A 15,833-nucleotide genomic window follows, 5' to 3' on the forward strand; every position below is an offset into this window, starting at 1 on the left:
GCAGACCCCAGTTCTTCCGTCACCCCCAGTCTATTTTTCAAGTGACACGGAGCTGGAATTTTTATGTGATAGACTTTAAAAGAAAGATGATTACATTTGAATCTGAGACTCCTTAATAATTAAAAATAAAACAAATACAAACTTCCAAATCCAAAGGAATGGTGCAATGATGGTAGACTGTTTGGTGCTGCGACCTGCCACTGGGTTACTATTAGACACAGAGATTTTTCAGCGCCAACCATTGATGCCGTCGTAATTGGCCGCAGCCAGCCTGTCCCTGGAGTCCAGCTCGCAGCTCTCAGGGTCAGTCAGATCTCTCTGGGGACCAGGGGCAGGTGGGTCCAGCCTTTCAGCTTTGCCCAGAGCAAGTCCTGAGCCCAAGGGAGTCCATCTCCTAGGCAAGCCCCAGGCTTCCTCTCCCCCAGAAGTGCTCCACCGGGACAGCCTCAGACAGCTACTTCCTGCAAAGGGGTGGAAGGAGCTTCAGCTGCCTGAGCCTGTTCACTACGTCAGAGGAGAGGTCTCTGGTCCTGGGGGAGGGGGCGGTAGAATGTTCTCAAGGGCAGAGGAAAGGCCCAGCAGCTCGTTGGTCTGCTGCCATCTGTCAACAAGGAAACCAAGCTTTGAGTTAGGAAGGAGGGACCAGAGCCCAGCACGGGAGAGGAGACCCCAGAACATCCCTGGCCACCTACAGAACTCCGGTCTCCAGACCACAGCAATTGCATCCCACGCTGATGGCCAAAGATCAGAGCCCCTGAGGGAAACGGAGAGCTGGAGCCGACCCAAGAGCTCTAGTCTTGATTTGCAAAAAGGATAAAGAGGGTATCCTGGACGTTACGGCCCCTGCTCAAATTCTAGAACGGATTTTGAAGCCAACGCTTTCATTAGCACTTGGAAATACATGCGAAGGTCACTAATGGCTGCGATGGCTTCTGTGACTGCTGGCTGGCTACTGAGGTAGTGAACTCCCTGTCAAGCTGGTAATCAAGAAGGCTTTCAGAAAGCTTGCAGAAGGGAGCCTACCCCGCAAGGCGGCATCGACTCTCAGAGTCTATAATCCCCGTGGGCCACAAGGGAAAAGTGTGGAGGAAGGAAGAGAACCATAAATAATTGACGCCCTTTGGTGATGGATGGAGCTGCTGGGAGGACGCAGCAGAGGAATTTCACAGTAAGCATCCCACACTGAGTCCATAATCCCCCTCCGCACCAATGTTTACAGAAGGAAGCAGTTTTATTAGGGTGGGTCTGTCTACAAAAACCCCAGGATAAGAAGAGATCATTTTTTCCTGTGACCTACACATGACGATCAGACACCCCCCTGCCTCCTCAGCCTGTGGCCTCCCCTCCTGGGTTGTGGACTGGAGAGCGAAGGTCATTGCCTGTATCTAAGGTTCTCAGCTGTTGACGCCTTAAAGCTGTTATTATTTGAAGGGGGTTTGCACTTTAACTAGGTTTGCGTATCTGGTTCAGTCCAAAGTGAAAGAAACCAGCCCATCATGGTGAAATGACCTCGAAGCTGTGAGCCCCTCCCGAGCGCCCATATGCCTTAACGATGGGGTAGACTCTTCCACCCGCCAGCTAGGGCTCTCCGTCAGGGCTGTCCGTCAGGGCTGTCTGTCCACCCCCCTTCTTCGCCGCCCCCCCCCCCCCCCAACTTCCCCCGCTCCTCCCGTGAGGCCAGGACATGGTAGCCAAGGTCTGCCGCATGCTTACTCCAGACTGCTTACAAGGTGGCTCCTGGTGGCAGGAATCATTTCCGGTTTGCTAAGGTCCTGCTAAGCCCCACCGTTTGTCCTTGGGCTGTGCCCTGGTCCCAGCACCCCACTCCTGAGCCTCGTTCCCAGAAACCCTGAGCAGAGGCGCCAACCCGCTGATCTTGAATGAGCAAGGGCAGGGTGCCCCTTGCCCTCCGCAGCCCCTCCTCCCTGCCCTGGCCACGGCTTCAAGCAGCACGCACCGTGAGGGGCTCCTCTCCACAGAAAGGTTGAGGGCCTGTTTCTGGGTCTTTCCCGCCCAACCCCCTCTAAACGCCTGGCACTCATCCTTCCTCAGGCTTCACTTTGAGTTTATTGAAAACAAGTTTCATGCCAGAATCCAAGCAACTAGTTAAAGCACAATCCACCCTCTGAATGATATAGCCCCTTAGAAGGGGCTCCTGCGAATAGAGCCCGGCCCCCTCTAGAGTCACTCTGATGGTGGACACACGGGCACTGGGGAGCCGTGGGAGCACCTGGGGGGGGGGGGACAGCACCCAGAGGCGGTCTCCCTGCACGCCAGCGCCCAGGACCACCGCTGACCACCGCCACCTGCCTCCACAGTCCTGCCTCTCCAGTGCCAGGAAGAATCGCCGGCACCTGGCATTCTCATTCCATCACTGCCTGGCCGTGCAGCCTCAGACAAATCATTGAACCTGTCTGAACCTTCGTCTTTGAATAGATTCCAGACCCAGTTTTCAGTCTGAAAAATATTTGTAGAATTGAATCTTGAGGCTTGGGAAGGACGTTGCAATTTTGAGACTTACGTAATCATTGATCAAGTAAGTTTTTCTTAAAGTCCTTTCCTAACTCCAATGTACACCCACCCCCTCCCTCGGCTGGGCCCCAACACAGGCTGTCCCTTCCTCCGTGAGAGCACTGCTCACGAGCTGATGTGAAGGTTCATCCAGTGCACCAGCTTGACTGTGAGATCTGATGCTTTGACTCCTGCCCCCGGAAGTGCTTTGTGGGTGAATTAATGAATGAGAACAGCTGCTTATGTACCCCGTCCTTATTAGCTGCCAAGCACCTGCTAAGAATTTAAAACACTAGTTCTTACAACAAAACAGCCGAGGAACCTGAGGCTCAGAAAGAGAGAGAAAATTGAGAGGTTACACAGCTAGAAGCTTTGGAGGTGACAGGTCTGTCCCCAGAGCTCATGCTCTAACCACAAGGCCAGGAATTCTCAGCCTCAGCCCTATGGACGATCCGGGCCCAATGCTTCTTTTTTAAAATATATATATATTTTTATTGATTTCAGAGAGGAAGGGAGAGGGTTGTCATGGATGTGGCCTTGGCTCATCTGTCCAGCCTCATCTTGGACCACACTGCCCCTCTCCCTCAGCATTCCAGACCCAGTTTTCAGTTCCTTGAAACCAAAGGCTCTAAACCCTCTCCAGCCGCAGGGCCTTTGCACAAGTTGTCCCCACCCCCTCCAAGTGTCTGGATAAGCATCACATTCAAAAATGCTTTTGCCGACCCCGTCTCAATCTAAATTAAACCTCACTGTGGCGTTTACTACATCCCTCTTCACATTTATCACGGTTTGCAACTATTACATTTATTTGTATATTCATTTACGGTCTTTGAGCTCCATGAGGTGTCTGGCACAAAGTAAACACAGTGAATTTTTACTTAAAAAATGAAGCAGAGCCAAAAACCGGTTTGGCTCAGTGGATAGAGCGTCGGCCTGTGGACTGAAAGGTCCCAGGTTCGATTCCGGTCAAGGGCATGTACCTGGGTTGCAGGCACAATCCCCAGTGGGAGATGTGCAGGAGGCAGCTGATTGATGTTTCTCTCTCATCAATGTTTCTAACTCTCTATCTCTCTCCCTTCCTCTCTGCAAAAAATCAATAAAATATATTTTTTAAAAAAAAAATGAAGCAGGATTTACACACAGGGAAGCAACTCAGAGACTACAGAGGAATGTGGACGGAGGCCAAGTGCAGGGACAGCTTGAAGGAGTGTCAGAGAGAAGGAATAGTGACAAAAGGCTTCCTGGAAGGGTTCTGAAGCCCAAAGAGTAATGGAGGTTTGGTCCTGGGTTTGGAGTTTCTTTCTAGAACATTCCTTCTCTCCTAAGCTCCCCTCCTTAAGATTAGTTTGACCCATTTTGCTCTAAGGATGGATTGGGGCGAGAAGGTCCTGAATGACCTTTTGAAGGTCATTCAAAAGCCAAGGATCCTGGCTACAAAGTTGGGCTGTTAAACAGTGAACCCAGGAGAAGGCGCCCCGGGTGGCTGGCGGATGCTTCATGGTGCAGGGCCTGGTGTGGCTTCCCAGGGAGGGCCGCCTGGGGCCCAGAGCTGATGTGTGTCCCTCCCCGCTGTCAGGACGGGGTTCTGCTGGGAGCCGTTGGTGCCTATGACTGGAACGGAGCTGTGCTCAAGGAGACCAGTGGCGGGAAGGTCATCCCCCTCCGAGAGTCCTACCTGAAGGAGTTCCCCGAGGAGCTCAAGAACCACGGCGCATATCTGGGTGAGAGCCACTGGGGCCGCTGCTGGGCAGTGGGCAAGCAGGGGCCCGGGGAGCCACACCGCCCACCCATGACCCGAGGGGCCCCTCTGTGAGCATTCTGCTGATTCAAGCAGGGGTCGGGGCCATCACCTCTTCAGCCTGGCGCCCACCACGCCAGCACCCTGCCCGACAAGTAAGTAGGTAGAATAAATGACAAGCCATGCACCTGCCCCTGAAATGTGCTCCAGTGGATGTTTCTAATGCTCCTCCTCCTCCCAGGAGATCCTGGGGGGCAGAGCCAGGCTGACGGACCCTCATGAAACCCCGGTCTTAACCACAGTCACCATTTGGGTGGGATCCTGAGCGAGTGCCTCCCTCTGGGGCTCGGCCAGTGAGGGCAGGGTCTGGGCCTCTGGAAGATTCCTCCCTACGTGCCCCAAGGGAGTGGGGAGACGGGGGGGGGGGGGGGGGGGACTGGAAGGCCGGGCTCCCCGCCTCCACGGGGAAGCTCTATGGCTGCCAGCCAAGCCCTCTGGGCAGGCCTTTGGGAGAGTGGTTCAGCTTTCAGGGTGGCCCTGCCTGCTGGCCAAGGAGCCACATGGGAACCGAAGCCCCAGCCAGCAGACTGATGGGAGCAGGAAATTCTCAGTGCTGCTTGGAGCTTTGCCGGTCAGCCCACGCCTGCCCTCAGGACATGCAGCCCCCAGGCCCCTCCCACCACCACCATCCCCCACTTGGACGGCCTAAGGCCCAGGGCCAGTTGAAAACATTTCCAGCCGTGCCACTGAGGGCTCAGCTCAGAAGAAATCTCTGCTCCGCACCACAGGCTAGCCCCACCCCGCCCTCATACAGGCATCTCTGGTTGTGCTAAGTGCACAGCCACGGTAGCTACCCCACGCGGCGTCCAGGCCCGACTGACCTTTCAAGCCCCATTTCCCAGGATACACCTCCAGGGGTCAGAAAAGTTGAGTCTGAAGCCAGAGTAGACGGCCTGCTGCTCCCACACTCCTAGCCACTGAGTCAGCTCCTCTGTGCATCCTGTAGCCTCTCTGGAACCATCTGCTAGGAACCAGATGACAGTGTCACACACATGCACACACGCACACACACACATGCACACATGCACGCACACATGCACACACACAAACGCACACATGCACGCATACACGCACACATGCACACATGGCAGGAGACATCCATTCCCAGAAAGAGCCCAGGAACTGCCAACAGGCCTGACGCCCACCTGAAACCGGGATCCAGGGCCCAGAATCGTCTGGCAGAGAGTGGAACTCGGCTTTGCACGCTTTCCGGAGAGCTGCCTGAAGTTGCTGCACAGTCACCTTCTGGGTGCTGAGTGGGCACCTCGAGAGTCACAGTGATCAGGCAACGCCATCCTGAGAACACAGATCGGCGTCTTCCCAAAGAGCTCTGGGCTTCCATTTCCTCCATATTGCGTGGCGTATGTGTGCCTGCGAGTCTGGGCGCTCCCTCCTTTGAGTCTGCAAAGCTTCGGGGCTACAAGAATCCCTGAGGTCTTTACATCTACGCAGACAGCATTGGTTTTCATGAGCCACTTGGCAAGGATTTATGGGAATGGAGAGGGCACCGTTTGGTCCCCGATAAACAGTTAGTGCGGATCAAAAACCAAGCCTGCCTAATATAAAATGAAACGTGGCCTGGGCTCACCCGTCTCCCTCCTGCTGCCGGTGAAGGAGGGGATGTGCTCATTCCAGGTCAGCTACACCTGTGGTGGCCCTGCCTGGCTTCCTGTACTCCCTCCGGCAGGGGTGGGTGCAGGCCTGGGAATGACTGCCCTGGGTTATGGCATCTGCCCAGCTGGCCCTGAATGCACTTCCTGCACCGGCCTGTCCTCCGTACAGCTGAGCCATTCGTGGGGCACTGGCAAGACTTGCCAAGCATGTGGGCCAGAGACCAGCCTGTTTCCTCCTGTGGCAGGGTACACAGTCACATCGGTCGTGTCCTCCAGGCAGGGGCGGGTGTACGTGGCTGGAGCCCCCCGGTTCAACCACACCGGGAAAGCCATCCTGTTCACCATGCACAACAACCGGAGTCTCACCATCCACCAGGCCCTGCGGGGCGAGCAGGTAACAAGGGCGAGTTTTCCGGGGAGGGAGGAACAGAGGGGGCCAGACCAATGGGGAAAGCTGGGCTGGAGGGGTCTCTGGACCTCATCTCTTCCCTCTCAGTAGGACGGTCCCCAGACCCACACACATCTTTCCTGGTTGGGGGACATCTATCTCCTTCCCACCAGCCTGGGAGCGAACGGTTCCATCCCCAGAAAGCCAGGCCCTGGTCCCCGCTGCAGCGAGAAGCTGAGCACTTGCTTGCCTGCATTTCATGAACCTCTGCCCCGACTGCCAGCTTCTTCCTGGTCATGTTTGGAGTTCATGGCTAGAAGCAGCATCTGACTGTGCTTCCCAGCCTGGGCTGCCAGGGTCCCTAGGTGTCCTGAGGGGCAGGCATGTTCCTCAAGCCACCTTCACGCCGCCAGGAGTGGGAGGCATTGTGCACCCACCACTCGAGGCCCCATGGGTTCGCCGAGACGCCAGCTTCTTTCCTTTCCCTGGAATGTTAGCAATGCAGAACGGTATGGCGGCCAATCCACTGCCCGGCCTGGGATGTGGTGGGCAACCAGACCGTGCTGCAGAGAGTCTCATGTTGGACGGTCATGAGTGCAGACGGAAAGCTATGACAACAGTCACTGGCGGTGAAAAGACCAGAACACAGGGTTCTGATCCAGGTCATTTCAACAGCTGAGGAAGCCTGTGGTCCTGGGAAGCAACACCGCTTTTCCATGGCTATAGAGTGGGTTCATGACTGGTCAAGTTCAGAAGCCAGGACTCTCGGTGGGGCTCTTGCATTGTGCCACCTCCTAACCCCCAACCCCAAAACCAGGCCTCGGCCCCTCCTGACTAGCCAGATCCAGCATCCATGGCATCCTGGGCCTTAGGCTGGGCCCTGTCCAGGTCTTACTGGCCCAGCTCTACAGAGCCTGGGAACAGCCCTGTCTCCCGCATCGTCTACGACTGCCCTTGGCCTGTCACCTTGAAGACAAGCTCCCCACTGGGTCTAACCCAGGGGTGGGCAAACTTTTTGACTCGAGGGCCACAATGGGTTCTTAAACTGGACCGGAGGGCCAGAACAAAAGCATGGATGGAGTGTTTGTGTGAACTAATATAAATTCAAAGTAAACATCATTACATAAAAGGGTACGGTCTTTTTTTTTTAGTTTTATTCATTTCAAACGGGCTGGATCCAGCCCGCGGGCTGTAGTTTGCCCACGGCTGGACCTAAACCCCTCCAGCTGTAACAAGCCCTCATCCCACCACTCCCCTCGTCATCTCGAGGGCCCTGGTGGACCCAGGACACTGCTCTGTCCCCCAGCCTCTGCCCGCTCCACCCACACTTGGCCCAGGGCCAGCTCTTTTGGGAATCCAAGGCTAGACCTGGAGAGCTAGAGGGAATTTGCTGATGAATTTATGACATTTTTACTGCCCAGTCCCGCCTCCAACATCCGAAAGAGAAACCACAGTGCTGAAGGCAGCTAAATTAAGTGGCTTCTAAGTCACCATGACCCACATAGCTGAGGCCACATATTTAGACAAATGTCTCCCTCCCTCCCCTCTTATTTTTCCTCTGTCTGCCTTTTAATTACTTTAGACAAGCACATCTTTTGCCCTGGGTTTATGATTTTTGTTTCTCTCTTCTGTATTTTTATCTTTCTCCTTAGTTAAAAGCTGTTCATGCTTTAGGATAGTTTTTTCTGAAAGCACCCTAAGCCAGGAGGTGACTGGGGAGGGAGAGTCACGGGCTCGGGTGTTAGACAGACCCAAGTTCCAGCCCAATTTGGCCATGACCGGCCTTCGGACCTTGGGCAAGTGACTCAAATTCCCCGAGCTTCGGTCCCTTCCCTGTAAGACAGTGATGGCGAACCTATGACACGCGTGTCAGAGGTGACACGCGAACTCATTTTTTTGGTTGATTTTTCTTTGTTAAATGGCATTTAAATGTATAAAATAAATATCAAAAATGTAAATCTTTGTTTTACTATGGTTGCAAATATCAAAAAAATTCTGTATGTGACACAGCACCAGAGTTAAGTTAGGGTTTTTCAAAATGCTGACACGCGGAGCTCAAACGGTTCGCCATCACCGCTGTAAGATGAGGACCTTGGTCTCTCCTTAATGAAACATGAGGCTCATCCATGCTGACCTGAGGCTGTAAAGTGTGTCATACAGGGCCTGTCCCTGGGAAGACTCCTTCCCTTTCCTGGGTGACCCACTGGTTCGATAAACATTGACTGAGTGCCTCCCTGTGCCAGGCAGGGCACCAAGGCCTGGAGGGAACTCAGCAGGCACAGTGCCCACTTCACGAGGCACCTGTGGTGGGAGGAGTGTGAGGCCAGGGGAGCAGCTAGAAGGGGCACCCACTGTGGGGAGTGGAGTGGGAAGGACAGAGATGCTTCTAAGAGAAAGGGACCTGAGGGATGGTAGACACTCACGGGGCGGGGGGGAGGCAAGGAGGGCGTGGGGCTTCTGGAGAAGAGAAATCACAGGTGTGGCAGGAGGGGTTGTAGGAGGTGGAGGGTGGGAAGGGAGGGAGGCAGGTGCAGCAGCATCACACTGGAGAGTTTGGACTTTTTCCCAAAAGCAAGGAAGCAGCATGGTCAGCGGCTAGCGCCACTCTGGCTGCACGTGGGGTGGGCTGGAGGGGCTGGCCTGGGCGCAGGGAGGCCCTTGGATGGTGCCCGACCTGGGGAGGGAGCCGCAGAGGGGGAAGTAGATGGACTGGGGCCATGTTTGGCAAACACCAGGTGGGACGCGCTGGGAGACTGCAGGTGGGCGAGGGTAAAGGGAGGAGCCGGGGAGGACCCCCTGGTTGAGTGGGTGATGGCGCCCTCACTGAGGTGAGGAGTATGGCACCCAGCATGGGAGAGGAACATAGTGACTGCTCAAAGGCTGGAAAGAAATCATAATTCACCACACAAGGTGCTAATCCCAGTTATTTGTGACATCAAACATGGAAACGAGTTAAATTCAACAATAAAGGACTGATTAAACACACTGGCACATGCACAGTTTTGAATATTATAGAATCAGCAATGTTGTGTAGCAAAAAATAATAAATGCTCATGATCCATCAGTATGCAAGCCATATGTATAGTATGATCCTAGATTGGAAAAATAAACCATATGTACACACACAAACAGGGCACACACTGTAGAGAAAACAGACCGGAAGAAAACACACTCAAAGGCTCATCGCAGCTGGATGTTTGGACAAGGGGTGACTTTTATTCTCTTCTTTAGACCTTTTGTTATTTTGCTCCTTTTTGCCATTATACTGTATCGATTACAAACAGAAGAAATGGCAATCAATTACTAATATAACAAGGAGAAAAGAGAAGGAAGGACAGACGGACAGGAGGAGTCCACTCCATGGGGGGGCGGGGGAGGCGTGAGAAGGGGAGGGCCTTCTCGTTTTGTTCTCCAAAGACTGTGTCCCTCCGTCCCCCTGCACTGGTGAGGCGAGGCCCCCAGCAGCCCAGCCCCACGCCTCTCCCGCCCTGTGCCTGTGCCGCAGATAGGCTCTTACTACGGGAGTGAGATCACCGCGGTGGACGTCGATGGCGACGGGGTGACGGACGTCCTGCTGGTGGGCGCCCCCATGTATTTCAGCGAGGGCCGAGAGCGAGGCAGGGTGTACGTCTACAACCTGAGACAGGTACTGCTTTGGGGGGCCTGGCAGCCTCCCAGGGGCACCTGGTCCCTGCCTGCGCCCTGGTGCCCACGCGGAAAGCTGGGTCACGGGAGAGGCCCACGCCCGCTGCTGACCAGGCCAGGGAGGCCAGGAAGCTCCTCTGTCGCTGGCTTCTGCGGCCAGAGGAGGGATGCTGGGGAGAGCGGGGAGAGGGGGGAGAGAGGCTGCTGCGGGCCAGAGGGGATCGTGACCCCCAGGGCCCTGCCAAGTCCCCCTGAGCCTTTTCCTGCCCCTGCTTTTCCAGAACCGGTTTGTTTACAACGGGACACTGCAGGATTCCCACAGCTACCAGAATGCCCGATTCGGGGCCTCCATCGCCTGGGTGCGCGACCTCAATCAAGACGCCCACAACGACGTGGTGGTGGGAGCCCCTTTGGAGGACAACCACGGAGGAGCCGTCTACATCTTCCACGGCTTCCGCGGCAGCCTCCTAAAGACGCCGAAGCAGGTAGCGCCGATGCGGGGAGCTGGGCCCTCGAGTCCTAGTGGCTCCTGCTCAGCCATTGGCTCGGGGTTGTCTCCTGTGTCCTCATCCGGGGACGGGTCCCATCTCCTACCTCTACTTGCCTTGTGTCCCAACTGTGAAATGGGTACATTTTTCTCCGGGGACTTCCACATCACCCCCATGGGCACCCCTCCCCGCTTAACTCTAGCTCAACAAGAGTCCCAGGGACCCGAACCTCACCCCTTCCACACGCGTCCATGCACCTGAGCACAGCAGAGAACTCCCATCGGCCTCCCTCTTCTCCAGAAATGCTCCAGGCTGGTCCCCCTGCTCACCTCAAAAGCGACCCATTGCAGGTCCCGTCCCTGCAGGGTCATGCTCTTTGCTTAATGTTATTAGTAAGACAGGCTAATATGCCATGTCGGAGATGCTAATGGCTTACCTGCCGGGTAGCATGGACTTACACTGCATGGGGAGCTCGTTTCAGACACAACACTTTAGTCCAAAGGCACACCCTGAAGGCAGGCCTTCCAGGGGCCAGCGCAGACCAGGCGGGGAGAGAGCTGTGGGCTGGAGAAGCGCCTGATGGTTTCAAACAGGCTCCTTCCGGGGTTCCCATTGGTATTTGCCCAACAGGGTCCGGTCCCAGCTTTCTCTTCCCACTCCCTAGAGAATCGCTGCCTCGGAGCTGGCTCCCGGCCTCCAGTATTTCGGCTGCAGCCTCCACGGGCAACTGGACCTCAACGAGGATGGGCTCGTGGACCTGGCGGTGGGCGCCCTAGGCAGCGCTGTGATTTTGTGGTTGGTTCCTTCGCTTTTCTTGACTCTTGGCTGTCTTGAGAGTCATGACGGATAAGGGTTTAAAAGAAGTGCTTTGGGATCTGAGTCCCTTTCTTTAATCATTGTCAGCCAGACTCACCCTGTTCCTACCCCATCCTGGTGACACATCTTTGTATGGAACGACTAAGTTATTTTGAAGTCCCAACCCCTCTTATCAATGGACTTCTAAGACTGTTGAGCACTTAGTGTCAAAAAGCGCCCCTTCGAATGTATCCTAAAAGTTCTGGCTACTTAGGCATTTCTGTGACTCCAGCCTTTCAAGCTACTTAAAGGACCAGATCTCCCTTCTCCACTGGTGTGAAGAGTGCATGTAATACAGAGATTGCTTTCCCCCAAAGCCCTTCGGACTACTTGTCTCCTTTCCCAGGGCCTAATTCCTGCACCAACCCACTAGACCAGTGGTTCTCAGCCTTCTGGCCCTTTAAATACAGTTCCTCATGTTGTGACCCAACCATAAAATTATTTTCGTTGCTACGTCATAACTGTAATGTTGCTACTGTTATGAATCATAATGTAAATATCTGATGTGCAGGATGGTCTTAGGCAACCCCTGTGAAAGGGTCGTTCGACCGCCAAAGGGGTCGCGACCCACAGGTTGAGAACCGCTGCACTAGACATTTGCCGTCTGTCTGCACACAGGGTCTCTCCTTAGCAGTAGTCTACAGGGGTTTTTTTTTTTGGTTTTTTTTTAAATATATTTTATTGATTTTTTTACAGAGAGGAAGGGAGAGGGATAGAGAGTTAGAAACATCGATGAGAGAGCTGCTCCTGCACACCCCACACTGGGGATGTGCCCGCAACCAACGTACATGCCCTTGACTGGAATCAAACCTGGGACCTTTCAGTCTGGAGGCCGGCGCTCTATCCACTGAGCCAAACCAGTCAGGGCTAGTCTACAGTTTAAAAAAATTTTTTTAAAAAATCTTTCTGAAGGCCTGTATATTTTGCCATGTGATGGCTACTTTTTGAGCTGAAAAAAAAAATTTTAATTTGAACATTTTTTTATATATGAGATATTTTTCATCATAAATATGATAACTCAAGGAAATTTTGTAAAGTAAAGAAATCACTCAGTTTCATCACCTTAACATTACCACTGTGAGCATTTTGGCCTGTCTCTTTTGAGCTTTTTTCAACCAGCATATAATGGTCTATACATGCAAGCACATTTTTCATACAGCTTACAGAAGGCGTTAAACAGCCCGAGGTGTGACTTCACACGGCGATAAAGGAGAGGCGGGCATGCTCTGGGGCCGCAAGAATATTACATCCCATGGGGCAATGTGTGAGCCCAGCTTTTCTAGAAAACAGCTGAAGCTGATGCGTTAATGCTTTGGGTGGGGAGGGCTTCCTTCCCCGATGTGAGGGTGAGAGGAAGCTGCAGCGGGAGAACCCTGAACCAGCCAGGCTAGCGGCCTGTGACCGGCCTGTGACCACAGTGGAGAGCTCCCATCCAGGCCGGCATGGCGCCCTGCTCACTGTCTCTCCAGAGGTGGGACACCACCTCCGCTCCCTGCAACAGCCGTCAAGGGGAGGGAGGGGCACAGGGCACCTGCGGGCTCCTCATGCCCCGCTGGCCACGGCCAAGCTTCCGCTACCCACACCCCAGGTGGTGTCCCCGGCCCGCTGGGCAGCGCAGGCGGCAGGGTCTCTGTGGGGGCAGCCCGTGCGCTGGCACGCGGCCGGCTCCCTGTGACGGTCTGCTCCAACGTGGGGGCTCTGCCATCGGAGGTGGCAGCTCGGACCGTAAAGGTATTCACTGTGTTGGTTCCAGTGAGGAAGCAAGACAGGTGACCAAGACCCAGGGTCAGGTGTATCTGTAGATGTGGCCTCGCAGGTCCTTAGGGTGACACATAACTAAGTAAGTCCTTTACAGGAAACACAGAGGGTGCATACACACACACACACAGAGAAAGAACTGGACCAAGCTCTAGCTTCTGAGGTCCACGCGAAGGGACTCGTGGGCAGAGCCCGCTGGGGAGACCTTCGGTCCCACGGATCTCACATGGGACCGCCTGCCTGTTAGCATCACCTGGGGAGCTTTTAAAACTCTCACTACCCAGGCTTTGCCCAGCCACAGTCGTTTTTAAAGACTCCCCAGTGTTTGTTTCCAATGGAAAGCTGAGTTTGAGAACCACTGAGATAAGCTATTATGTCCACACACCACACTGTCTCACTTACCTGCCTTGATACTTACAATTCCCGTGGGAGAGGTCACGTGACCTGCCCAAGGTCCCGGGAGGAACCAACAGAGCCAAGACTCAAATCCACCCTGTTCACCCCACAGCAGAGTACACAGCACCCCCTTATGCTAAAAAGAGCAGAGTGTTAGCACAGACATGACGCGGAAACTCTGAAGCATCTAAATCACTCCACACTTACGTCTTTCCATCTCCATGCACGATTTGGAAAGGCGTTTCCTTCCCTGAATAGGTTTGACTTAGGCCAACAGAAGAGTAAGTTTCATTTCCTTGGCTGCCTGGACGGGCAGTGTGGGGTGGATGGGTGTGAAACCTCTGGTACAGGGAGCGGGTCCCTGCTGTGCCTGCACACGGGCCTCACCTGGGAGCTTTCACACCACGCCCTTCAAAGTCTGGTCCGGGGACCAACAGCAGCAGCAATCCCTGGAACTTGCTAGAAGTGCGGCGTCTGTGCCCTCCTATAAGATCAGATCTGCATTTTCCCAGGTCCCCGAGAGACGTGCCAGTGTGTTGAAATATAGAAGCACTGCTTTAAGACATGGCGATGCCGATTCTGAGTGCAACGTGGGCACCAGGATTTTTCAAGCTCTCCAGATGATTCTAATGTTTATCCGGGGTTAGAAACCACTGCTCTCAAAGGGAGGAGGAGGCCGAAGGAAGTCAGTATGGTCCGCAGTAAGGAAAACAATGAAGGGCTGCCTCAAGGAGCAAGGAGGTCGCTGAGCCGCCCCTTGTCACCTGTGCCAGTTTTGCCCAATTCTTCAACAACCAGGGTCCTCTCTGCCCACCGTCCCCACACACTGCCTCACCCTCCAGGGATGGTTTTGTGTATTCCACTCCCATCTGGCTCTCCGCCTGTCCCCCAGGTCACAGCAGCTGCCCGCCCTTCTCCTCCAGGTCCCGCCCCGTGGTTCAGATCAACGCCAGCCTCCACTTCGAGCCGCCCAAGATCAACATCTTCCACAGGGACTGCAAGCGCAGCGGCAGGGACGCCACCTGCCTGGCCGCCTTCCTCTGCTTCACGCCCGTCTTCCTGGCACCGCACTTCCAAACAGAGACAGTCGGTAAACCGGGCCCTCCCTCTCCCCCATGGACTTCGGGATTGCTCTGTTTCAAAACCTGGGCTTTCACTGGGTTTTAAGTACCAGGCCACACCTAGAGCCGCCTTTGATGACTGCTAGATGCCCATTTGACGCTCTGATTCTAAAGGACAGAGAGGGGATATCAGGCCAGTGTGCAGTGATGACCGAAGGAAAGGCCAGGAGAAGAAGGAAGTAGTTGGGGTGCCGTTTGGATCAGAACAGAGGACTGGAAGCAGTGGAGTAAATTGGTGCCAATGCCATGAAGTCAGCCTGGATGCAGGGACACTCAGACCCAGGAAGGGAGCTGGGAACAGGGATCAGGGGCTGAAGACCGTGTAGCTGTGGGCACTGCCCCAGGAGGTGTGAGTCTGCAGCAGGGTGTGCTTCTGAGGGCCCATCACTTCACTTCCCGCCAAGGCTGGGGTCAGACACCGCCTTGGGCCCAGGCAGCCCTAGGAGGTGCCAGCTGCAGGCCCTGGGACCAGGCTGGGTCGTGCAGGAAGTGGGGACTACAGAGAGCTTCTCAGCCAAGAGCAGGGCCAACCGGACGAAGAAGAAGCAGGTGTCCGGAGGGGGAGATGAGAACAGTCAGGCCTGGGTGGTGTGCCTTTCTCTCAACTGCTACCTATGAACGGAGGAAGATGCCAGGACCTGGCGCACCCAGAGGGCCGGCGGCCGGGTTACAGGAGGGACTGGGCCTTCCTGGAATCAGCAGAAGATCAGCCTCGTTGAAGGGGAGGGAGCTGTAGGACTTCAACCCCACATCAGAGTCTTCAGTTTGAGGACATGGTGGGAAGCTGGTGGGAGCTGGCCAGCCTCCCCCGACTAGTGTGATGGGACCTGCCACCTGCAGAGGCTCTGAGCCAGACATGCTGGGATCCCAGAGCCGAGGGTGAACGCTGGGGGAGGGGTGCAAAGGTGTGTTGGCTCTAGGTGGGGCTCAAACGGGCATCACCTGACTCTTGTTCTGTCTCCTCTCCTCCTACTGCATTCATTTTCCCTCCATTTCTTCCTCTTTCTCTTTCCCTTCACTGTCAGCCTCATTTTCCTTCCTCCTCCTCTGCCTTCCTCTTCTCTTCGGTTCCTTTCTTTGTTCCTTTCTCCTTCATCACTTGCTCTCTGCATGGGCGTTTCCTGCCCACACTGGGCCTCCTGGGGGGAGAGGAGCAGCTCTTTGCTGGCCAGCCTGGAGGGCTTCCTGGAGGAGGCTGACTTTCCAGAGGCTGTTTTAAATGAGAGGCAAACAGTCTTGGGTGGAAATGTGGCTTCACTT

At 54.8% G+C, this 15,833-nt stretch overlaps 1 protein-coding gene across 1 annotated transcript in view; it reads left to right on the forward strand.

Moving 5' to 3' along the window:
* ITGA11 (integrin subunit alpha 11) overlaps positions 1-15,833 on the forward strand; it is a 121,063-nt gene that overhangs the window by 79,714 nt on the left and 25,516 nt on the right. The window contains exons 11-16 of the mRNA XM_059697119.1: positions 4,088-4,232; positions 6,168-6,316; positions 9,816-9,956; positions 10,237-10,440; positions 11,108-11,238; positions 14,376-14,542. Of these exons, the coding sequence (XP_059553102.1) occupies positions 4,088-4,232; positions 6,168-6,316; positions 9,816-9,956; positions 10,237-10,440; positions 11,108-11,238; positions 14,376-14,542 (937 nt within the window). The remainder of the gene's footprint in view (positions 1-4,087; positions 4,233-6,167; positions 6,317-9,815; positions 9,957-10,236; positions 10,441-11,107; positions 11,239-14,375; positions 14,543-15,833) is intronic.

Source organism: Myotis daubentonii, chromosome 1 (assembly GCF_963259705.1).
Source record: "Myotis daubentonii chromosome 1, mMyoDau2.1, whole genome shotgun sequence".
Taxonomy (NCBI): domain Eukaryota; kingdom Metazoa; phylum Chordata; class Mammalia; order Chiroptera; family Vespertilionidae; genus Myotis; species Myotis daubentonii.